The sequence below is a fragment of the Emydura macquarii genome, unplaced genomic scaffold (genome assembly GCF_026122565.2).
Source record: "Emydura macquarii macquarii isolate MOO-44397 ecotype Brisbane River unplaced genomic scaffold, CSIRO-AGI_Emac_v2 contig_3345, whole genome shotgun sequence".
Lineage (NCBI taxonomy): Eukaryota > Metazoa > Chordata > Testudines > Chelidae > Emydura > Emydura macquarii.
The window spans coordinates 3758399-3782567 of NW_027133482.1; the positions used below are offsets into that span (position 1 = coordinate 3758399).

Below are 24169 nucleotides of genomic sequence, written 5' to 3' on the forward strand. Positions count from 1 at the left end.
ATCAGCCCAGCCACGGGAGGATACAAAATGACTTAAAGCCACCGTATCCCTTTTCCCCTGGGCTGCCAGTTTTGTTGTGCTGCACCTCTATAATGCCTGCAGTAATTGTCCTCATTCATCTCACTTAGCCCCCAGGCACAACATTGTCACCACCCCCTCCCCGCTCTCCTGCCCCAGGCAGTCCACACCCAGCACTGTGACACCCCCCATCCCTCCTGCCCCAGGCAGCCCCACACCCAGCACTGTGACACCCCCCATCCCTCCTGCCCCAGGCAAAAGGAAGAGGCCTCCTCAAACTCAGCCTCGATATACCAAAAGCCCTTACTGTGTTTCCTGTGTCTCTGCAAAACCCAGTCTGAGCCGGTGTATGCAAACCATGTGAGGGGGTGGCACTCTCCAGCATGATTTACAGGTTCAGGGATCCCTCCCTTGGTTTTGGCTCTTGATGGAGTGGTGGTTAACCACCAGCCTTCCCCCAGGGCATTGCATACAGTCCCTGGTCCACAATGATACAAAAGGCATTCATCAACATCATACAACCTAGTCCCCAAAGATACTGCGTGGGGTTGTAACACTGGCCACAACCACCATTTTGTAGCTGGAGAAAATGAGGCAGAGCGGTTAAGGGACCCTCCTAGGGTTAGTAGTCAAGGGCAGAACCCCGATCTCATAGCCCTACATCTCAGGTACCAGACTGGCCTGCAGCACCCATTTGACTGAGGCTTTGACTCTAGAATCAAGAGGCCCCACTTGGCTCTTCAGCCTTGTTAAGTCTCACCCATGTTTCAGGACTCCTGTTTTTCTTACAGTCACATGTCCCCAGTGGCCCCTTTGAGTCTGTGCGAAGAACACAGGTATTGCTGTTGTGGTGCAGACCTGACACCCACCTCGCCCAGCAGCAGACCACTGGCAGCAGTCTGCAACAAATGCGTTGGAGACAGGTGTAAGAATCCTGCAGGAGGTAGTCCTGAGATAATCTGACCCTGACGTTAGATCGCATCCTGATTGCTAAAAACTAGAGATTGGCTTAATCCCTGAAGCATGAAGTTTAATACCCCTTCCACAACGTTTGTTCACAATAATTATTATAGCTGGAGTTTTATAATCCATAGAAATGATCAGTTGCTTTTTGAATCTTGTGAAGTTCTTTGCCTCAGCAAGATCCTGTGGCAGGGAGTTCCACAGTCTAATTAGGCATTGTGTGCAACAGTATTTCCCTTTATCAGTTCTGAATTTGCCACCTTTTCTTTTTGTCAAATGTCCCCGTTCTTGAGGTGCATTAACCCACGGCAGGAAGAAAGGCAGAGGCTGGCATTGTTCAGCCCAGCTTCTTCCTGCCACAGGGCAGACCTCTCTCAGCCACAGCCACAGTACTGTTCCAGTGCTCTGGGTTGTAGCAGTCATGAGGGACAGCCTGACAGTCTCCTTCAATCCCCATCTGGGTACAGCTACATGAGACGGAGGCTGTGGGTCAGCCTTCCATTTTTGGATGGCTTTACACAAGTAGCTACAGCTTGACTCGGAAGGAAGGCCGCCGGACTCCATAAGCGGCTTTGCAGAAGTGTGCTAACAGGAGTAGGAATGGCTCCGCTTGGTCCTGCAGATTCCTCCTTTAAACTCTCCTTTGCCATGATGACTACTGCAGAACACACACACACACACCTTAAAAATAGGCAGCTGGTGCGCTGAGATCACTTCTGTCACACTGATCAATAACCTCATTGTTTCCTCCTGCTCCCCTCTGTCTGTATCCAGCTGTTGTCACTTCGAGTGTAAATGCTCAGGGGCAAGGACATGTTTAATAGGTGTGCAAGGGCATGGGGTGAGCTTGTCAAAGCAGCCAGGGGATGGACACATCTTCCAGTAATTTATCACTATTTAGATTTAAATGATAGACACCAAGAGGAGGCTCAAGCTACCTCACACCCCATCAATATGACAACATAATCCCAGCAGCATTCAAATCGTCCTGCAAACCGGAGCTCTGCCAGAAAGACACCTACAAAAATAAAACCTCATTCCTTCACTTCTGGAAAGGAGACCCATCCTAAGCCTCTACAGAACAGGTGTCTGCCGGCATGTGCCCAGCTCACCAAGTTGAGGCGATTTTGGAGCTGGGAGAAAGCAAGTTCAAGAGTCAGGCCCCTCATAGAGAACACCCTGCCAGCTGCTGTCTCTCTCATATGGGGGATCGAGGGCCAACAGTTTTGTTGGCTTCAGCTGCGGCATCACAGCCCAGAGAGTGGTGAGCCCTTAGGTAGGCCGGTCCAAGGTCATGTAGGGCTTTACAGGGCATAGCCAACACCTTAAACTCCTTGGTGACCAATGGAAAACCAGTGCAGGCCCCAAAGCATGTGTAATGATACTCCCAGCACCATGCCCAGATCACTAAGCAGGTTGCTCTGTTTTGTACCAGCTTCCCTTCCCGAATGGTTTTAAGATGTAGCCCCATATAGAACTCATTGCCATGGCCTAATCTGCAGCTCACGAAGGCCTGGATACCAGCCCAAAGAAAGGACATTAACGCAAGATGTGGTTTAAGGCACCTGAACGGCTTTGAAGATTGAAACAGGTGTGAATTTTGCTCTTTATCTACATAAAGCCCCATATCACTGTAGTATCTGAACACCTCACAATCTTTAACAGATTTATCCTGACAACACCCCCTTTGAGGTGGACAGTGCTGTCTCCATTGTACAGATGGGCAACTGAGGTCCGAAGAAGCTACATGACTTGCCCAGGCTGTCTCAAACTTTGCAGCAGAGCAGGGAATCAAACCCAGATCTCCTGCATCTCAGGCTAGTGCCCTAACCAATAGTCCAGCCTTCCTCTCTACAAGGTCACTCCATCTTCTAAACTTGTAAGCCACTTAACACTTTTCTAACGGGACATAAATGTAAGTTAATTAGTGTTATCATGCCTTGTCCTTCTGCAAACTCTTTTGTTTTGCAGTGTCAAACTCTGATTTTCCCCATTCTTGGACGCTGCTGGCGTGTGACTGGTTAACATGTTCCTGGCAAGATGAAGGTTACAACCAGGAAGCATTTGCCTTTATGTTTGTAACAACCAGCGTTTCCATAGGTCCTTCCAGGCACGGATTTCACCGTGCTTCATGAACAATGCTGAAGCCTCCACTGGGCATGCTACTTGTTTGCAGACAACCTGCAATAAGTAATGATGTGATTTGTGGTGCAACGAATTATAAACTTGCCTGTCAAAATGAGAGCTCAATGGATCGATACCAGATAAATACAATTCTTCCCATGGTTCATCATATGGCCTCAGCAGTAGCAACGAAACAGCAGCCTAGAAAAATCCTCACCTCATTCATACATTTTACAAGCCTTCCAGGTTTGCCAAGTGGATGAAGGAAAGCCTTCAGCCAGCATGAAAAGTGCCCTGCCCATAATCTACCATGATCTAGCACATAAGCACCATAGTCCCCCGACGTCTCCAACCCCATTACTCCTTGATGGAAACCCCAAGTAGCCACAATTATCATGCCGCAAAAAGATCCGGAGGGAAGGCACCATCCGTGCTTTCCTGTGGCAATCATGGCAATCAGACAGGCTTCCAGGACTGCATCAGCTGTGCTGCAATGGCATTTATCCCTAAATGAGGTTTCCTTAACAGATGATCTGATTTTAATGGGTTACTAAACTCAGGCAAATAAAGATTATTAAGCAGCCTGGGAGCGCTGAGAGACAAACAACACAGCGATTTGTCTTCTGAGGCAAAGAGAAAGCATTTACACAGGTCTGCCCCAGATTCTGCTTCCCAGGATACTGACAACTAAAGCACATAGTTGACAGTCTTCCACAGAAGGAGAGAAAGTGTTAAAAATCCTGCAACCGTCTTGGGCATTTCCCTACTGAAGCAGATTCTAATCAGGGGAAAACCAAAAGTCTGCACTTAGCCACAAGATGCTTGGAACTATTTATTGTGTTTGTGTCTAGGTTCAAAATTCCATTAGAAAAACCAATAAATACACTCAAGAACTGTCACATGCTCTTTCTGCACTATGCCAACCCTGCAAGGAGTTCACACAGCACAGCTTCCAAGTGGAAGGACAACAAAAGAGCTGAGTGGGACCAGCGCTGTCTAGAAGACATGGGGACCAGGGCTCCACAAGAGGCTGCTGCTATCGACTCAGAGTTGGTTTCTCTGAAGATGACCATGGTAGTTGGATGTAACCCATCAAATAATCAGGTGGTAAATGGCTTGTAAATTAACAGAAGCTAGGCATCAATTCCTTTTTAAAGGTGCATGTTTTAGGAGACAGCAGCCACCAGTGTCGTCCCTGTGCCCCCTGTCATACAACATTGACAAAGACACATTCTCAGTGGTTGTGTGGCCTGCCCCTTCCTCTGCCCCGGCCACCGGGAGGGCCATCGACTGTAGAACGGGGATTCTTGATGGTTTCATCTACAGACACAATGAGGCAAGCAGCCTCAGATGCCGCCGTCAGAGCGTTGATGCGCACGACGGCTGGCTCCCACACATAGGCTTCAAAGTTATCGGCGATATCTTCGTTGTTCACGTCCACGCCATACCAGGTGCCTCCCTGAGGAAAAGAGCAGGAGGAAACGTCAGTTATGCAGTAAAACGGGAGGGTGCAGGCAAGAGGACAGGGAGAAGGGAAATGGCTCCTATGTGCTAACATACAGCCAGGGGACAGCAATTCTCCTTGTCATCACAAAGAGTCTTGCTTGAGGGAAGTAATAGCTCTTAGCACTTTCCATCTGCCAATTGCATTACAAACCATTAACTAAGCCCTGCACCGTCTCTGGCATTCACCCCACATAATGTACAGAGAGACGAAAGTGCCCTCCTCCAACCATATCTCAGGAATCCCAGCTTCCAGCTCTGGGCTCAGACTGCACCTTTCCTAGCCAAGAGGTGTAATAACTTCCCTTTTATAGCATTTTACAAGCTCTCCCTTGCTATCAATCTCGTGGCTAACACTAGTGAGATGCAGCCATCTCTGGGTGGGACATGGCAAAGATCACAAATACTGCACAAGCGTTTGCTAGGAAGGGAAGCGCAATACTGCAGCCAAGTGAAAGTTCTGGGAGCATTTAGGGGGGCAGCAGTAATGGTCTGAACTGGAATCTGTCCAGAACATGCAAAAAAAACCAAACAACCAGCCAAAACCCACGATCTTTCATGGTCACAAATGTTCCGAAGGCTGGGTGTGCATTTCATTGGAAAAGCACATTGGACACTATCAACCGTCATGCTCTGATTGCTTTCAGGGTTAATATATATGACTCTCCCCTAACAAGTGAGGCCTTTTTAAAACAAGTCAAAACCCCAATAAGTTTACTCTGCAGCTCTAAAGAAGTCATCCCACCGCTGCGATTAAAAGACAAATAAATAGTTTCTCTTTACGATCAGCAGCAGATTCCTCTTCCGATCTGAAAACAAACCACAAGACTTAATCAGAGACAGCCACTGAAATACAGCTACAGTTGTATCATTGCTCTGTTCCACACCCTTCAGAAATTCAGTTTTATCGGTTCTCCTGGAAACATGTTCGTTCCGGAGGGGGGCGAGCCCACCTGTGCATGTTTGGCTCTCAGTTTGTTCAGAATGTTGGTTGCATCAAACCCGGCATTGTCACAGAGCTGGCGTGGAATGATCTCAAGAGCTTTAGCATAAGCGCCTATCAGCAACTGCTGTTTGCCTGGAATGGTCCTGGAGTAGTCCCGGAGGTATTTTGAAAGTTCCATCTCTATAGCACCACCACCGGCAACAATGGAGTCGTTCTGAAATGGAGCAAGAGTAAAACATTCCATTACCTTTATCCAGATACCACTGTTGCACTGAAACCAGTTACCGAATAGAGGAGAAAGCCCAGGACACGAAATTAACCTGTTACAGATCTGGTTGATGGCATCTCTGAAGTGTCCACATCATACCAGCCACAACCACCACCATCAGGACAACCTGCCAACTTTGTGAGTAGTTTCTGCAGAGGGCCAGTGGCTTCTCCAGGCCGGGGAGGAAATGCTCTGGAAGGGGAGCTTACCCTGGTACTGACACAGCCGGGGGGCCCTTTCTCCAGCTCCACATCTTCTCAGGACAGACACAGACCTGACTAGTAGTGAATTAAGTTACTCTCTCTTTCATCAAGTGATCAAAGAGGTGGAACAAGCCTGAAGAGCTGCTTTTGCGAAGCAGTCATTTTGCTGCCGAGTGCTGCTACCAGCATTTCTTCTGCATTTACTTCAGTAAATCACAGATCGAGGTATTTTTGCTAGAAGCAAATGATTCAAAATCCTTAACAGCTTCCTGTTGCACCCATTTGCAAGTCACCCCCACTCAGAGGGTCTTACCTCAATGTGTATTAACACAGCAGTAGCTATACGTGTAACGTACTATCCAGAAATGCCCACAATGCGCTAGATGCTGTCTATGAAAGATGAAGGGTGGGGAGAGGCATGAGAGACATGCACCAGTTAAAAATCTCTGTCCCGGTATCCCTAGCTCTGACTCAGACCCATTGACTAGCTGCTTGTAGTCACCAGGATGGGTTTAAAGGAGAGGGCCAGGGCTTACAGTTCAGTTCAGGGCGGGAGTGAAAAAAGCCTTGAAGCAAGATACGAAAGAAGCAGGCAAGTGTGCCAGGCACTCTCCGAACCAAATGGAAGAGCCATTCTGCACTCCCCTGGGGGATTCCTCTCCATGCCCCATGTCACCATTCGGATGACTGGGTTTAGCGCCCGCATATCCCGTTTGGGCAGAGGGCGGTTCTAGCCTTCAGGCCTCTGCTAGAGGAGAACGCCAGGCAGCATTTAAGAGTGGCGGGCTTCAAGGGGCACTGTGCCTTTAATACTGGCCAGCTTTCTGTTCACTGCACTCTGGGCGCGGAGACTCACAGTACTGCTTCTCCTGAAATGGCAGCCTCCTCCCGCCCCCAAACAAACACTTTCCAACTTTCCCTCCCCCACACACTGTCCCAAAACACACATCCACCCAAGGTGCTGCATGGGATTTACCTCCTTGCTAAGGAAGGTAAGTTTCAGAACCCAGACAGGTTGCAAGGGCCCTACAAACAAGAACCCTAGCATACGGCAACTGCAACGTCTCCAGCTCCTCCATACCTTGATTGCTCTCCTGACTATCATGATGGCATCATGTAGGGACCGCTCGGTCTCTTCCATAAACTGCTCTGCACCTCCTCGCAATATGAGTGTGCACGTCTTTGCCTTTGGACAGCCTGTGAAGAAGTTATACCTGCCAAGAGCAGAGCATGTCAAGGATTAGCAGTGCTAAGACAGCCACCACTTGGGGCTCATCTACACGATCAAGTAGTTTGCAGCAAGCTGGGGTGTAAGTCTATCCCATGCTAGCCTGCTGCACACTACCTGGCTGTGTGGACCCTGTCATCACATGCTAGCAGTTCTGTAGTGCGCTCTGACATGGCGTGCTTGTAAATGGGAGCGGATCAAAACACACAAGGGAACTGTTAATGCCCAGCCAACCAGCGTGCAGCAGGCTAGCGCACAGCAGACTTACACCCCAACTTGCTGCGAACTAAGCATTCATCTAGACAAGCCCTTCTGTCGGTGATGTGGCTAGAGAGAGGAATTCCTTTCGAAAGCTGACCACGTATCTGCAGTCCTCTAACTTGCATTGTGACCCTGTCGAATCTCCAGCTAAATGGGAGGACCAGATTAGCATATGAATGGGATGCAAGATCTCCTGAGAATACCCAGGCACCCCCCCAAAAAAAATCTGTGCTGAAGCAGTTATCTGGGGAGCCTGTCCTGGAGCCCCACAGGACCCAGTGGGTAGAAACAAACAGCAAGGGGGTTAGGATGTTGGCAGTTGATCCCCAAGAGGATCTCTCCCTCGAGGGGGGCCACAGCATGAAAAAGCTGAAATTCCACTGAGGCGGGGCAAGGCATTTCACTCACTGATGTAAAATGTTGCTGTGGGGCGTTAAGACAGCTGCCCCACTCAACCCCAGAAGGGGCTGCATTTCAGTGATGGATGAAGGGATGCCTATATGCCGTTTGCATATCACTGTAGGATCCTTTGGGATGAAAGTCCCTATGCATGTACAAGGCAATATATTAAGTCTACTTGGGCTCTTGAATAGCATGAGCGGGTGGGATACCCTTGGTTTAGTTTCCACCTGAAGCCAGATGTCAAGCCAGACCATGGAGAGATACTCAAACACACTGGCACTGCAGCCGGTTAGCACTTTACTGGTCTTAAATGTTACCGTTACAGCGGGTAATGGCCCCCAGCAAATTACGGTGCCAAATTACAATGAACAGTTCAAGCTACGGTTTATTTACCTCTCTCCTCCAATCTGAGCCTCCTCGAAGAGTTCACACTGTCCCAGAACCTCATCTGTGAGGGCATTAACGCTAGTCTGAATAGACCCCCCACAGGCCTGCAATGTACACGAGAGAAAAGGTGGCTTTAGTGTAACAGCAGAGGGACAAGCTCAGACAGCAGGTTACTGTCCTGCAATGGCAGCGCAGCCACAGAGCCTTGTGACTGGTTGGAGCGACGGTGACCTCCGACTCTCAGTCATGGAGCAGGACTGGCTGTAGCCACCTTCAGGAGAAGAATTAAGACGCAACCAGCAAAAGAGAACAGAAATACCAGGGGGTAAAACAGCCCCTGAACGAAGGGCTAGGAAGAACTGACAGTTATACCAGTATAACCACTCCGTTACACCCCCCTCCTCACAAATGAGAGTTACACTGATACAAACACTGGGTGCAGACCAGACTGAAGCAGTACACAGAACACATTACGTTTACAGAGATCCTTTCAGCAGAGGATGTTTTGCAGACACCAGTCAACTCTCATACAACCCAGTGATGTAGGTTATGTATCCCATCCATTTACAGATGGATAACCTGAGGCATAGGTACAGGAAGTGTAAGAATGGGAGTTAGGTGCCTATCTCCCACTGGGATGTGGGCACCTAACTCCCAGCTCCTTTCAAAATCTCAGCCTGAGTGACTTGTTCAAAGCCACCAAATGACTGTAGTAAAGCCAGCAAAAGAACACAGGAGTCCTATTCCTAACCACTACGTCACAATCCCCCCATACAGTACAGCTTTTAATACGCTCCTCCATACGTTAGCAAGGTATCAAATGATTTAAAAGATATTTTAAAATCTTCACGCATAACATCTCTTTCCTAATGCCATCTGTGTTGTTACTGCAGTGCTTTGGGAGTGATCTGGCCAGCAGACCGGCACCAACAAGGATTAATAGCCAACCTAAACCCATTTGTAAAAAAAATAAAAAAAGGTACCATCATAGTCCTTTTGAGATCTTCCTCTGGAACTCGACCAGCACAAAACATGTCTCTGTCTGCAAAGTACTGAGTAGCGACGTCGCCAATAGGAAGTTTGGACAAGACTACTTTGGCTCCTGACTTGTGGATTTTGTCTAACTTGTCATACAAGATGTTCCACTCTGCATCCACAATTGCCTGGTAATCCTAGCAGAAGAAAATCAGAGACAAGCTTGTAATACAGTTTCATTACAAAGAATTGCAAATGCCATCATAGGTTGCCTGCACAGGGAGATCCCTTCTGAGACAAAGGCAGCAGTAATGCTGCTTTATACGGTCTTGGAAAGATGTTCACTTTACACACTCAAAGGCAATTTTAGGTCACTCGTTTTATAAAGAGACACAGAGAAAGTTACAAAGCTCAAAGCAGCATGACTAACAAGATCAAGGGATTGGAGGAGCTGACAGGAAGACAGTGACAGAACAGTATATCTTGAAAACAGGTGATTAATGGGGAGGAGGAAAGAAAGGCTGTACAAATATCTGAGCACCATTTATAGGAAGGAGAGGAGACTGTTTCTTGCAGTTAGCACGAGTAACTAATATAGCATACACTACAATAGAGAAGAAGGCAGACAGAGGCTGATATTTATCTTGTGCTTTTCCACAGTGCTCAAACTTTACAAGTCAGACATATGAGAGTCACTGCAGCCATCAATAAAATGCGGCCACTGCTGAGTAGCAAGGATTTAAACCAGGCACAAGAGCAACACCATACAATCATTCAGGACAGAAAGTGAAGAAAAGCATGTTTGCTGAGATAGCATGGAGAATGTTAGGGGAACTGAGTAATTACCCAGACTGTAACATGGCCAAGATTAACCCCTCTATTCATGCATAAAATGCAAGTGGGTCTTGAGGGACCACAAATGCTGTGGGGACCAAAAATTAGGAACTCAGCCCCAAATTAAATTCTCAGCCCTAACACGATCTCCAGTTAGTTTTGCCTTCAGCTTCCTTTCATGTGATATGGGTGGCCAACGTGTATAGCATCTGACTGGTGTTTATCAGAAGCTACATGTGCCCAGTAGCTAACAGTTTCAATGCACTATGTGACACTCTAGTGATTTTCACACATTAGCACTTGAGACACTGCTCGGTTCCAATTTATCCAAAGGACCAGTCACTGGAATAAATGCAGCATGAACCATGGGCTAGAGTAGTGTTTCCCAAACGGTGGGTCACGACCCCCACGATTACCAGGGGCGTCACAAGATGGGCATGCTGTGGTCTCTGGCTACCGCTGCCTTGCCCCGCCACGTGCGCTGTGCAGGAAGAGGCGCTGACTCATCAACACAGTCGCTCTGCAGCACACACAGGACGGTGCAGCGAGGTGGCACTGGCTAGCAGGAACGGGGCTCACAGCTATTGATGCGCCAACGTCATGGACAGCAGGGGAAAAGCCGAGCCAAGCCCAAGGTTGTTTTCTGATCTGACGTGATGCTTGTCGTCAGGTCCCATTGGGTTTGGGTCACAGGGCTCTATCTCAGACCCCTGGGGTCACGTTAACAGAGGTCAGTCCAAAAGGGATGTGGAGAGTGGCATGAATAAGTTTGGGAATTACTGGGCTAGAGAAAAACATAGTGGAACTGTCCTTTCATTACCATATTGGCAAGGGACAACTCAGCCGGGGGAAGGCAGTCTTCCCTTCGGAGCTGGAATACCAGGTTTCAGTTAGAACAGCCCGCCCAGAAATGTGGACCTTAAATAAAGCCAATCATGCTATCAATCTGAGCTGGTAAGACAAAGGTACCTAGCGCAGCCATAGTTACATGTGGAAGGGCAACAGGCCAACCCCACCCATAAGGGAACCAGGTGCCCTTCTCCACCTGAAGGTTTAGAAGAGGCTCATTCTGCACTGGAAGTGCACGTTTGGTTTGGTCCTTTCAATTCTTACCTCTACGTTGTTGACTCTGACTTCAGCATTGTCCTTCTCTGCTTTGAGCTCCAGCTCAATGTTCAGCAGAGCGATCTTGGGGGACTCGTACTTTTTCGGCTGCATCTCAAACCCGGCATACGAGAACGTTTTCTTAAAGGCGACTCCAGCCACCAGCTGGGACTCCTGAAAGAAGGGGTTTGATGTTGGGTTTAGCCAGGCAGGGTTAATGAGCTCCTGCGTCAGAGTCAGTGTACAAGGCAAAGTGCCATTTACCCTACGACAACTGTTTCTTCTACCCTTACAGAACTCAAGTGGCAGACATTTATCTCTTCTGTCCACGAAACCACCCTCTCCCATCAGATCCTTCCCAGCACTCGAGATACAACTGCAAAAGGCACTATACAAAAACTCAGGATCGACAGACAGCACTCTCCAGTCTCTCTCTGATGCCTTCCCCGTTTGTACCCTTTGAAGGTGCCTGCCCCTGCTCAACCATCTCCCTAAACTTGATGTTTTCTTGCCTTATTCTAGATCACAGCCTCAACTGTCAGGTCTGGATGAGAACAGCTATGCATAGGGTGGCTTGCCCAACGCTGCCCCCTACGGTGGAATCTTTTTAATACTCCATGTTGGAAAAAAGTCAATGTCACATGCTCTCCCTATGCAACAACTTTATAACTACCCACCAGCTTCCATGTGGACTTCTCCAGAGCAGGGTCTTTCCTGCAGGGTCAGATACCCCAGGAAGGTATAGTCTCAAGGCCATTAGAATGGGGCTTCTGCACCAGGCCTTTAGAAACGGTCAGTTGCCTTTTATAGCACTCCCTTCCTCCATGAGAAGTCAGGGCTCAGCTTCAGCCCTCAAGCAACATCATCCTCTGGTCTCACCCCAAACTCAGCATATGTGCTGGCAGCGCCTATCCTGAGCATCCAGGACCCGATGGAGCACGGCCATTGTGACCAGGAGCTGCCAAAACCACAAAAGCCTTCCCTAGGATACATGAGTTTGGCCCCCAAGTGATCCAAAACCTTCACGCAGCCTGGATGACGAGTAACCTCAAATCTTCAACAGATACCCCGGAAAGCAGGATGCTGCACTATTCTCAGGCTCCCAGACCTGCCCTGCTAAATCCCTCAAAACAGCCATCAGGGGAAAAACTATCCCCAAAACTGTTCAAAGTCAAATTTAAGGGCAGACAGCATCTGACAAAACTAGCTTCCATTCTTTGTAGCTCCTGCTGGGAGCAGCTGAACTGATTTTCCTTAGAAAGTAAGGAAAAAGGGTGGTCTCACCCATCTGAGATCAGATGGAGGGAGTTTTCTGTGACTCCCTGAAACGCTAACAGATCCTCAGGTATGGCTGGGTGCAGGCAGCAGCAATACTGATTTACTACATTAATTGTCTGGGTAAGATAATGGCACAGTGATCATCTCTTTTCTTCATAGAAATACTTGTATGAAGTATTTCCAGGCAGAAACCACCACAGACTAACAATTCACTCACTAGAGAATAGGACAGGCTCCACTTCTCAGTGGAGACACGGCCACTAACCCACCAGAAGTCACCACTACGAGCAGTGGTAGCATTTCACACCCGTTTTGTACAAAGAGCTGTGCTGCGGAGGATCTGTCCTGTAGGTGTACACCGAAACACAACCCTACCCGCTCCTGCCTGTATGCTAATTAAAATTGGAAATTACAGAGAGAAGGCAAAACAAGGAAGTGTTGGCCAGTCTGGGGGATGTTTGTGCCAGGGGTTTCGAGACCAAGAGAAGGAAGGAATGATGCCAGGCGTGGGTTTTTCTTTGCTGTGTAGACGTAACCTAAGAGCTCCTCTGCGCTAACAGGAGACTCAGACAGAACTTACTTCCAGGGCACCTCCCTGCACCTTCTTTATTCCAATCATTTTGAGCTGCAACAACTCATCAAGCATCATGACGGCATCTACCACCATCCGGGAGAAGAAATCCTTCTGCTGGGAGATCAGCTTGGAGTTGAGGGCTGTGGCTGCACATTTCTCTAGCAGCCTTCTTTGCTCTCTGCAAAAGAAAAATTACATCTCGCATACGTATTTTGCCTTTTGCCAGATCGCACAGCATTTTATATGCATTACTCAAGCCTCACTCCCCGCTCCAGCCCAAATGAGGAAGTATTAGCCCCCTTTTACAGAGAGGGAAACTGAGGCATTCTATGTTTAGGGCCCAAATCTTCGGAAAGGGCCTCTAATTTACAGTGCTCAGCTCCAGACACCATGGGCCCAAATGTCAGAAATGCTCAGCACCCACAGCTCCAACCAAAGTCCACGGAAGCCACAAGTGTTCAGCCATTCTGAAACGCAGGCCCCAAGTATCTCAAATTGGACACCCAAATTAGAGGCCATTTTGAAAACTTTGGCTTATACTACTTGTTAGGGGTTGTAAGAGGGCAGGACACAGAACTCAGGAAGGACCTGAATCCCAGTCCTGAAATCACTGTAATGTTTACTAAAGGTTACCAGAACTATTGGATTTTGCATCCATTGACGGATGTGCCAGGGCTTCCCCCACAGTTAGCAGGAATGATAAAAACCCTTCAGTGTGCAACATTCCCTCCTCAATAGAGCAGCTCAATTTGTTAGGGCCAACAGCTCCCCACTGGGGTCCGTAAAGAGAAGCACATAATAAGTGGTTTGATTTTCAGAGACATGCTGAGCATCTAGACTCCTGCTGATTTCAGTGGGAACTGCAGGTGGTTCAGCACCAGTGTGAAAAATCAGGCCATTTATTTAGGTGCCTAGCGTTATACATCCAAGCTGGCCAACAATGGCCTAGATACTTTGCTGAAGTAGCAGCCTTGGAAATATAGCACAGCATCTTTTTAGTCAGACCCACAGATTCCAAATTCAGAGAAAAATCTAGCTATGGCTGCAGCTGCTCATCCCAGATCTGAATTTGGCCTGAAGTCTTCAAACCAGGACCACTTAACGTGCAGCAAAAATAACTTTAAAATGCCTTTGAACCAACAAGGCACTTACTGGGGCAGATATACCGTCTAGTCACAATATGAGCTTCTCAAACTCAAATGGGAACTTACTCTTTATCTTCCCTCTTCACTGTCACTGCAATCTCTTTGATCTTATTTACAGCCTGTCAAAACAAAAGCCAGCAGCTGGAATTAGTGACTCACATTTAAGAATCTGATCAGCCCTTCAGCATATTTTTGTATTTATATTTTAACCTTTATTGCTTGTTTTGATGCAGTTGAAATTTTAAATACATAAGAACAGCCATAGTGGGACAGACTGACGGTCCATCTAGCCCAATATCATGTCCCTGGCAGTAGCCACTGCCAAGTGCTTCGGAGGAAATGAACAGAACAAGGCAATTTTGAGTGATCATCCTCTGTTGTCCGGTCACAGCTTGTAGCAATTGGAGATTTAGAGACACCCAGAACATGGTGTTGTGTCACTGACCATCTTGGCTAATAGCCATTGATGGACCTGTCCTCCAAGTATTTCAGCTATTCTACTGCTTTCAGTCTAGTAATCACAAATCATCTCCTTAAACATAGCTGCTGGGCAAGAAACCCAGGAAAAGAATCTATATATCATCATTGGAACTGCTTTACTGCTGTCAGCACAAGTCTAGGAAACCAGATCTAGAAGCAGACGAGATATGCTGAAGCAGTATGTGTAACTCAAGCATGCTTAAGTGCAAGCTCAGACCCCACCACACAAGCAAAATTCCTATGGACTCAAAGGATGGAGCAGTAAACTATTTCTACTTCCTTTTCAAAATGACTATAGCCACTTATGCTCCCTCCAAAAATATTGTTCTGACAACGCTGGACAGGACCTTCAAGTGAGTCTTTGGGCATTTAAAGTCAGACCTCCTACATTCAGCCCAGGCAGCTACTAACAAGTCTAAGAAAGGAGCCATTATAAAGTTAAATTTGAAGTTCTATTGCAGGTCAATGGACAGGTCAGACATGAGCTAGAAGACATGAGCTTAAATGATGGTGGAATATAGATCAGAAGAACTGGAAGAGGTGTTTTACCAAGAGAAGATGAACAGGTGGAAAGGAAAGCCTAGTAGTAACAATTGAGAGGAGATCTAAAGTAATAAAGTCTTACTGGCTGCTATTGTGTTTTAAAGAAGCCAGCTGATATTTTACAGTGGGGTGGAGAGAATTGTTACTGCTCATGCTATTCTCCCCCGTCCCCAATCCATTTTAGAGATGGTTTTTGCCCGCTTCTGGTACAGAATCACTGTCCAAGATGTTCTAGAGATGAAGAGTCTGTGATAACAAACGGACTCCCCACTAGTCTATGCAGCAGTATTTCCTCATTTCCCTACCAGCTGGGTTGCAGTGCGGAAGGCTCGGATGATGATCTGAGGATGCAGTCCTTCCTCCACATAGGGCTTCACTTGTTTCAGGAATTCTGCAGCCAGCATGGTCACAGAAGTCGTGCCATCACCAACCTGCAACACCACAAGGCAGTTTGTTCATATCACCATCACATCCTAAAGGTTCTATTCTTAAGCACAAGGTGTACATACTTGTAATGCAAACATGAATATACTGTGACAGACACTGATGCTGCCCAGTGTCCCTTGCAGAGCCCTGACCAACACACAATGTATCCCAGCATTTCATAGGATGCTTCCTTTATCCTCACGTTTACACTTCAGAGGCACAGCTGTTTATATTCATACCTCTGCATCCTGGGATTTGGCAATGTCCACTAATGTCTTAGCAGCAGGGTGGACGACATCAAGAAGTTTCAGGATTGTGGCGCCATCGTTAGAGATAGTTGCTTTGCCTATGGTTTTAGAAAAAGAGTTCAGTCTAAAGTTCCTGACTGAAGGCACCTGTCTTCCCACTCCAAATGTAGGTGTAAACCCCAGCATTTGAGGAAGTTATTCAGAATTCAAGGCAAGTTAGATTAATATTTTTAATAAGTTTAAACACACCGGTAAGCCTCTCTATGCCTTTCTCCATTTTCCTTTTCAGGAAAATTTGGGCCCCCAGCTTTTGCTGGGATAGAAAGGTTTCCATAAATTCTCTAAATGCCTGATTCTGCACCACTGTGAGCTTTGCCTTGACTTCAATGAGCAGAGGATCAAACCCTAACTCCTCATTAAAGACAACTTTTCTTCAGACAAATATCTGTTCCTTAACAGCATTTGGAACATGATCACGGCTGAATTTCCACACATTGTCACAAGCTGAAAGCAACTGACTACAAATCAGCTGAACAGGACAAAAACTAGTCTGGTCACTGTGGCTCACTGTCCAACCTGAGAAAAATGCAAAAAATAAACATTATAAATGGTGAAAAGCAAAATGGATTTGAAAGATGTCCACTTTTAATTTTAATGTAGCTAAGACTTTTTTTAAATACACGCATTTTGATGTAACAGTGCCTCGACCAGCCCTGTTTGGTAACATCACTTTCCATCCCATTCTGCAGTAATTCTTTGTATGTTCAATTGATATGGCAGTTTAATTCTGGGTTTTACAAATGAAGCATGCTGGCTTATTAGGTGCCACAGTTAATGCAATAACATTTCACAGAAGGGAACTTGTTAAGTGCTGAAAGCTGAAATGTCATTGCCCCAGTAACGGTGTTCAGGCTGCCCGGTGCTTCTGTCCTTGGAGCTCCAATGTTATCACTAACAGCAGCAGATAAGGCAGCCTGCTCATCCAACAGACCTCGATGTTACTCGCAAAGAAAGACCACTGACTTGGTTCGACGGTGAAAGCACTCGGCCAGATTTATTGCCAACGAAGCACGGTACTGGCTCCCTGGATCTATATCTACAGGTACACTAACACATGTATGCTCTTTACAATGGACTCAGCTCAGTTAGCAGAGGGACTTTCTGGTGCCCCTTCAGCTGGACAAAGAGTTAAGGCAAGGCATTTATAGACTGGGATAAACAACCTACGTACCCACTTACATATTTCATGACATCTATTTGTTACCTCCCCTTCTTCCTGAGATTCTGGACAAAGCATCCTTATTTATTATTATGTCAAACCATCTGATCTAGTACTAGTACTAGATTGGGATATATCTGTACTAGCTAGAATATATTTACGTAAATAACTAGTGCCTAGTAGACTAGCTGCAACTTTGCCAGGTTCACATACTGGACAGTAAACTTGTAAGCATCTGCTTTAATACGTGGCCTGATTTTGGTTCACAGCCTCTGGTTCAGGCCTCAGATCTCACACCAGTTCAGTGCTCCAGGTGCTCTCTCTCTCTACTACAGAAACTTGGGCTTAATTGTGAAACAAGTAAAAGTAAGTTCCCCAATGTCAGTTTACTCCCTGCTCAGGCACAGCACATCCACTAAGAGCCAAACAACTCAGCACAGCAGGACATTTCTGGCTTAAGATAGGTTCACAACTAGAGAGGCAAATATCTCCAATGGCCAGTGATGGGACACTAGATGAGGAGGGCTCTGAGTTATTACAGAGAATTCTTTCCCAGGTGTCTAGCTGGTGTGTCTTGCCTACATGCTCAGGCTCTAACTGGTCATCATATTTTGGGTTAGGAAGGAATTTTCCCTCACGTCAGATTAGTATAGACCCTGGGGGTTTTTCGCCTTCCTCTGCAGCATGAGGCACAGGTCACTTATAGGTTTAAACTATCGTAAATGGCAGATTCTCTGTAACTTGAGAGGACTTCAGTAACTCAGACAGAGGTTATGGGTCTATTACACGTGGGTGAGGTTTTGTGGCCTGCAATGTGCAGGTCAGACTAGATGATCATGACCCTTCTGACCTTAGAAGTTTATGAGACAAAGACGTTTGTAGATCAGGTTTGAGGTATACTGGCAGAGCTGGAGAGCAAAAAAAGTTTCACAACACTTGGGCCACATCATGCCAGGATCTAGCCAATACCATGCCACCTCCCTTTCAGGAGCCTCTAGATCTGGAGGTTCTTTAAGCCAGAAAGAAACAAGCTACCTTAACTCCATATCCTGGATAAACAACACATCCTTTAAAGCTACTGGTATTTTTGTCACTAAAATATCTTAATCTAGCTGAGGCTGGAGAAAAGGTTTTCAATCTGAGTGTGATCACCAGGAATTAGATGTATGCACTAAAAGAAGGTTTCGGTTAGAACTGAAAGCTAGTGTGTAATTGTGAGTCAGAATAAGAATGGGGGTGAGGTAAGCATGTTGAGGTCTCTGAATGCTGGGTTTAACTGGTGGTTTGATTTGGGGGAGACATTATCAACCTTAGCTCCAAATTAGCTAATCTTTAGTTTGGGTTTCTCTGCCTCGACAGAAGTACCATATAGCATGTATTATGCAAGATGTTATTTGTTAGTCAGCCAAAAGCCACTGCCTTACACTTGATTACACTGAAGTGTTAACAGGCAGCCTTGGGAAGTCATGATACTTTACACTTACCTCTGTCATCAACAATAAGCTTGTCCATGCCCCGGGGGCCAAGGGTGGTGCGAACAGCTTCTGAGATAACCTGGCAGGCATTGATGTTACTTAAAAGCTGAGGAATCCCCTGGGAGGTATCTGTGCCTTCCTTCAACAAGATAACTGGTGTGGGCTGAAAAGACAACATATATTAGCTAATGCCTTGCTCAGTTTTAATAAGCCAACTAGCCACTCTAAAAATAACTGTGTGCATATCAATAGTTTAACCTCCTTATCTCAGCAAATTAATATTATTAGTAGCATTTATTAGTCATTTTTCTTGATGGGAACAATTTAGGAGACCAGTTCACTATATTATAGAGTCACTGCTTGCAATTCCATATCTAAGACTGAAACCAAAGTCTATCAACTTCTTAAAGCCTAATGGCTTAGAAAAAATTTCAATCCAAATTATCTTACGCTGAAGGAGCCAGGGCCTACAAAACCTTATTCACATGATTAGGCTTGTTGAAATAAGGTCTTAGGTACAAAAAGACCAAAGCAGAGAAGATGGGAGCCTGGAATCACTACATGGACGGAGAAAAGGTAACACTTAGGGCTCTCTTGTTTCCTGCCTGTGACACACAAAAGTTTACTCTCCTGAGGACTGAAATACTTTAACCTAACTAAAGTCAATGGGCTCAGTATCAGAGTGTCTGGGTGAAATGTAATAATGGGCTGTGCTATTCAGAAGGTCAGACTAGATGATCCAATGGTCCCTTCTGGTCTTACACTGTATAAATCTGAAGATTGGGTTCGATGTCTTAGAACTAAGTATTTCCATATTTTTCAACTGTTTGGGGTTTTTCTTTTAAATGTAATCATGACCTTGAATTTCTTGAGTTTCTAATGCCTATAGTTCTACACTTTTTTAAGTTGCTTTTGTTTGTTTGCTTTTGTTTTTTAAATTTTTACCTTACTGAACTGGACTCAACCTTAATTTAATTTGTCTCGAAAATACAATTAACATGAAAGATAACCAGGACTCAAAGTGAGGATCCATTTCCTTCTAGAATACAACCATAACTCAGCAAATACATGTTAATGAGCAGCTCCAGTTAACAATAAATCTGGTTACATGCTGCGGGGGTGTGTACTGTTACCCTTCTAAAAGAGGCTGAATTCCTGGCCCCTCCCGCTTCAGCAGCATGAAACACAGTGAAATGAGTACCTTCCAGCTTCGACACTGGACTGTCTCTGCATTAGAAACATACAGTATCCATACCACTGCAATAGCTATCAACAGCGCTGCTGCTGCTGCCAAAATGCTAGGCCAGCAGTGTGCATGGAGCAAAGGCATTTCTACCACTGTGTCATGTAAACCTGTTGAGAGATTTTTCATGACTCCATGGTGTGAACACCTGAGCCCTGGCTACTCTTACATTGCTTCTGCCACCAGCACAGCTGGACCTATTGGTGGTGGTAAACAAAATGCAGATAAGGCCTGGTCTACAAAAGATAATCAGGCTGGCATAACAACAGTTGCTCAGGGGTGTGAAAAATCCACACCTGAAGGGTTTAGTTAAGCCAACCTAAGTCCCTGTGTGGAAAGGGTTCAGAAAAGATCTAGAACAATGATTTGAGATCTAGTGAACTAGCCTTTCAGTGGGAAACTTAAGAAATTCAACCTATGTCAACAGAAGAATTCTTCCATCGACCTAACTACCACCTCTGGGGGAGGTGGATTACCTGTGCCAATGGGAGAACCCCTAACGTCAGCATAGGCAGTGTCCACACTGAAGCGCTGCAGCTGTGCCACTGCAGCGTATCATGTGCAGACAAGCCCTGAATTCTGTAGCGTAGACAAGGCCTGAAAGGTAAACATTTTGCGTCTCCCACACCTGGCTGACAGGGAAGATTGCTGGGCGCATCAAAACTACGGATAAGCTATAACTGAGAGCAAAAAAATGAGATAAATTCATGGGGGATAGGTCCATCAATAGCTATTAGCCAAAATAGTCAGGGATGCAATCCCATGCTATAGGTGTCCCTAAACCTCCAGCCACCAGAAAGCTGGGAATGGATGAAAGGGGCTGGATCCCTTACATTGCTCTGTTCTGTTCATTCTCTCTGAAGCATCTGGCACTGGTCACTGTCGGAAGACAGGATGCTAGGCTAGAAAGACCATTGGTCTGATCCAGTATGGCCACTCTTATGTTCTTAAGAGAATGACTGGGGGATTCTAAAAGACCATGGTAACATCCAGCCAATGCGTCTTCACTATGCTCTAGGATGGTCCCATGCTATTGACCCTTCACACCATGCTGGCCAGCAATCAGTTTTCATCTCTCACCACCTTTGAAAAATCAGAGCAAGATGGTACCGCTTAAAGAGGAAGCTAATCCAACACCTAAACAAATGTGATGATTATCTTTACACCGTGATGGTAATGTGAGAGATTGATCCTTTGGCAACAAACAGTTTTATGGTGAAAGCGCTATGATCCAAAACGATTACAACATTGCCTTTGGAAATCTGTGGGGCAAGGGGGCAGGGATGGGACATGAAAATTAAATATATCCTCTCCACCCTTGGTTTGAACAACTTGGGGACAGCAGGTGCCAGAATCAAAATGAGCCACACCCATCTTCAACATAGAACTGTTCACAAAGACTACAACTCCCAATATGTGATGCTCCACCTGGTCCACAGTAGCCTCAGAGCACCATCATGGGTAAGGTTGTGAGTCACAGATTCCATGACTTTCCGCAATCTCCATGACTTCCATAGATGCAGCTTGGACAGCCGAGGGGCTCTGGGTACCACTGCAGTCCCGGGGGCAGCCGGACAGTGCTTCCCAGGGCCTCCCAAACAGTGGCACCCCCGGGGGGCAGCTAAGGTTTAGTCTGGGGTATTTATGGTAAACGTCATGGACAGCTCACAGGCCATGAATTTTTGTTTATTGCCTGTGATTTGTCCATGACTTTTACTATAAATACCCCTGACTAAACCTCAGCCTTAATCATGGGCCCAGCCTCTGTCCCAGGGAGAGGCAGCCTGGAGACTACAGATCCCAGCATGCAATGGTTTGAGCCTCCAGAGGGGCAGGGCAACTTGTAGTGCCCAGAAGCTTCCTTCAGCTTCCCTGCCGTTCCGACCTACAATCCCCAGCATGCCATGGGCCCCTTGCTCCCCCAGCTCAGGAGCAAGGTGGCGCGCGTTGCCTGATGGGACTGGTAGTTCCCGCGAGGCCACCACCGTTTGCCCACCGCACGGTAACTAGGCAGCCCCGAGCCCCAAAGACGGCAAGCCCCCCCCCGCCCGCTCAATGGGCTGCCTCAGGCCCAGGCCCAGGCCGCAGCTCCCCTCCCTCTTACTGCCGCCGGGCTGCGCTGGGGCGGGGCGGCGGATCCCCGCCACTCCTGCTAGCGCCCGCCATCCCCCGCAAATAACGGCTGATCCCGGCCGGCCAGAGGCCGCTGGGGACCGGGGAGCCGCTGTCGGGCCGGGAGGGCCCGTCCCCGGGGCGGATGGCGGCGGATGAATCGGGCCGCCGATCCCCACTCACCATCATCTTGACGGAACGTCTCGTACGGCTCCCCCAACGTCCAGACTCCAACTGGGCTGCCGGTCCCACAAGGCACTGCGCGTCGCGGCCTCCGCGCGCGCAGAGAAACTTCCCGAGGGCGGGGGTCCGGGGGAGGAGGACTCGGAGTTCGAACGTCTGACGGCCAACGGGCGGTTCCTCCCTGCCCCGACTCTATGGTTGGGAGCGGGCTGGACTGGCCGAGTGGCTGGCGGTGTTCCTTCTTTCCTTTAGCTGAGACCATAGAGATGGTGCGGGGCTTCCGGTGGGGGGGAGGAGGGGAAGTAGATGGTTTGCTCACTATTGGCACTTGGCAGGGGGAGTACATTGATGGGGATTTGGCAGGCTGGGGGAGCACTGGGGGCTCCCTATCTGGCAGGCTCCCTATCTGGCAGGGGAGCACTGGGGGGCTCCCTATCTGGCAGGCGGGGGGAGCACTGGGGGGCTCCCTATCTGGCAGGCGGGGGGAGCACTGGGGGCTCCCTATCTGGCAGGCAGGTGGGGGGAGCACTGGGGGGCTCCCTATCTGGCTCCTATCTGGCAGGTGGGGGGAGCACTGGGGGGCTCCCTATCTGGCAGGCTGGGGGGCTGGGGGCTCCCTATCTGGCAGGCAGGGGGAGCACTGAGGGGCTCCCTATCTGGAGCACTGGGGGCTCCCTATCTGGCAGGCGGGGGGAGGGGAGCACTGGGGGGCTCCCTATCTGGCAGGTGGGGGAGCACTGAGGGGCTCACCATCTGGCAGGTGGGGGGAGCACTGAGGGGCTCACCATCTGGCAGGGGGGGAGCACTGAGGGGCTCACCATCTGGCAGGCGGGGGGTATTGATGGGGCTCCCTATCTGTCTAATATCTGCTATTCAAGTCCGTATCGCTGTGGGGTGGGAGCAGCGATACCTAAACCAAGGCGGGAGGATGGTGCTGGTGAACGAGGAGCAGGTTCCCGCTGGCACCTGAAGTGCAGCGAGAGGCAGGGAAATGGGGCAGAGGGTCTGATGGTGGAGGGTCATGGGCGGGGGACACCTACCCCCTGTCTGCACTGGAGAAATCTGCACTGCATTAAGCCCTTTGGGTGTGAGCCCTGCTTTACACCAGTGTAGCACATCCTCGCAAACCAATGGCGTTACCGTGACAATGGCTCAAATGCAGCCTAGGATGGGATTTGAAGGGTTTAAAAATATCAAATAAAATGGAGATGCAGCACAACTAATTGGGAGTGGAGGGGAGGGTTGAGGCAATGAAGGGGAGCTGGGGCGGCTGGTGTACGTGTGAAGCTGGCGAAATAATGTGGAGAAATCTCAGGGAATAGTCATGGGCTGAGTGGGAGTACAGCAGGCTGGAGAAACAGAAAGAGAAGCGATAGTGATCTCTGCATTAAAAGCACAATTGTGAAAAACAAAATCAGCATCCGGGGTCTTATTACCGTAGTCCCTGTCCTCCTTCCCTCTTCGTTATTGCTTGCAATCATAGTGTCTGCAGTTAGGCCCCAGTTCTGCAGATACCTGTGCAGCTCTCTGAATGTTCACATGAGCAGCTCCATTGTAGCGAAGGGGATTACTCATTTTAAGACACCCGTGTAAGCAAACCTTACTGAATTAAGCTCACAGTCCTCTCTTTCAACAGTCAGGGTCACAGAGGGGGGAAACTGAGGCACACAACCACACTGATTTGGTCAAGGTCACACAGCAGGTCTATAGCTGAGCCTGGAATAAAATCCCATCTCCTCACACCCAGGCCTATGCAGCCCTCTCCTTGGAATATGCAATGAGAAACTCACTTTTATTTTTAGGAAGTGGAGTGGGTGGAAAAGGAGGAATTTTGCTTTCAGTTATTTTGCTGCCTTGATCTTGCTGAAAAAAATCGACTCATTTCAGTGGGGGCTGAACTGGTGGGCCTGAGATTAAAAATTTTTTTTTGCTTCCTCTCTCTTAGGAGCCCGTCGGTAGTTTAAACCCCTTTGTAGCAAGCTGTGGATTGATTGAAACTTTCACCAATGGGATCAGCAGCTGCTTGA

General features: G+C 47.7%; 1 protein-coding gene across 1 annotated transcript; it reads right to left on the minus strand.

Annotated features, from left to right (window-relative positions):
• Positions 1-3924: 3924 nt before the first annotated feature.
• CCT7 (chaperonin containing TCP1 subunit 7) lies at positions 3925-22315 on the minus strand. The gene is made up of 12 exons (XM_067533553.1): positions 22143-22315; positions 18614-18767; positions 15902-16008; positions 15542-15667; positions 14280-14332; positions 13075-13246; positions 11226-11390; positions 9287-9475; positions 8310-8407; positions 7107-7239; positions 5562-5768; positions 3925-4564 (listed from the first exon to the last, which is right to left on the minus strand). Exons 1-12 carry the CDS (start codon positions 22146-22148, stop codon positions 4340-4342), a joined length of 1635 nt encoding a protein of 544 aa, XP_067389654.1. The 5' UTR covers positions 22149-22315; the 3' UTR covers positions 3925-4339.
• Positions 22316-24169: the final 1854 nt, after the last annotated feature.

Excerpts from the sequence above, each read along its gene's own strand:
- CCT7 (XM_067533553.1), bottom strand. Across the intron at positions 9,476-11,225 it reads TCAGAGTCAACAACGTAGAG|GATTACCAGGCAATTGTGGA; the intron begins GTAAGAATTGAA and ends TTCTTCTGCTAG. Across the intron at positions 8,408-9,286 it reads ATCTCAAAAGGACTATGATG|GCCTGTGGGGGGTCTATTCA; the intron begins GTACCTTTTTTT and ends TGTACATTGCAG.